Here is an 846-nt window from a genome sequence, read left to right as displayed (position 1 = left end):
TAGAAAAAATAAAAAGAACAATTTGTAATTTAAATAGAATTTTACAGTAATATTTTATCAATCTGTACTTTAAATAGTTTGAAAATAAAAAGCAGGCACAACATATTCAAGCCATTTATTTGAGGAGAAAAATATTAACGCTAAAATTTACTGAGTATTTGTTTATTAAAATAGTTAACTAACTTCCTATTTAAAAAACTTTCAGATTTTAATTTTTGATTATCACTTATCGTTATTAAAGGAATAATTTTCTCTGTGAACAAAGAAAAATATATTTGGAACTTAATAAAAAAACATTAGTTTCTATGTCAAGAGACAAACATATGTGTAGTGGAAAATATTCTTTGAGGTGATAGTTTGTAGCTCTTTTTAATCAAATGTTACTCAGAGGAATTGCATTTTCGGAAGCGAGGCGAAGTGTCACTAGGCGCATTTTAAAGCCACAAAATTCTAGTTGTGAAAAGGATAATACTGAATTGACTTATGATGAAGTCTTTCAATCTAATTTGGGGTCAAAAGAAAATACATATTCGCAATCAATCAATGAACATAGCTCCACAAATTTCCTTCCTCCTGTAAGTTCTTTTTCTTGGTGCCTAATATTATTTCAAAATGCTGAAATTGTGCAAAACAATTGTACACAATATAGTCAAATGTAATAAAATTTCTCTTAAGATAGACATATTCCAACAAAATATAAACATCTTTTTTTTTAAATTATTAAAACATCTTCATTTTAAATTAATTTCAAATGTAACTGAGTTTGTAATTGACATATGGAAGAGATTTTAAATATAGTTATCAAAATTAAATATAGTATCAAAATTGTTACCAATAAAAAAATAA

At 24.9% G+C, this 846-nt stretch overlaps 1 protein-coding gene across 1 annotated transcript in view; it reads left to right on the top strand.

Annotated features, from left to right (window-relative positions):
- Positions 1-252: 252 nt before the first annotated feature.
- The window catches only part of LOC108574545, a 5,796-nt gene continuing 5,202 nt past the window's right edge, over positions 253-846 (top strand). Inside the window, exon 1 of the mRNA XM_017937157.1 lies at positions 253-575. Within this exon, the coding sequence (XP_017792646.1) occupies positions 378-575 (198 nt within the window). The 5' untranslated portion in view covers positions 253-377. The remainder of the gene's footprint in view (positions 576-846) is intronic.

This window comes from Habropoda laboriosa, unplaced genomic scaffold (assembly GCF_001263275.1).
Source record: "Habropoda laboriosa isolate 0110345459 unplaced genomic scaffold, ASM126327v1 scaffold11, whole genome shotgun sequence".
Taxonomy (NCBI): Eukaryota; Metazoa; Arthropoda; class Insecta; order Hymenoptera; family Apidae; genus Habropoda; species Habropoda laboriosa.
This window is presented reverse-complemented; position numbering and strand designations above follow the sequence as displayed.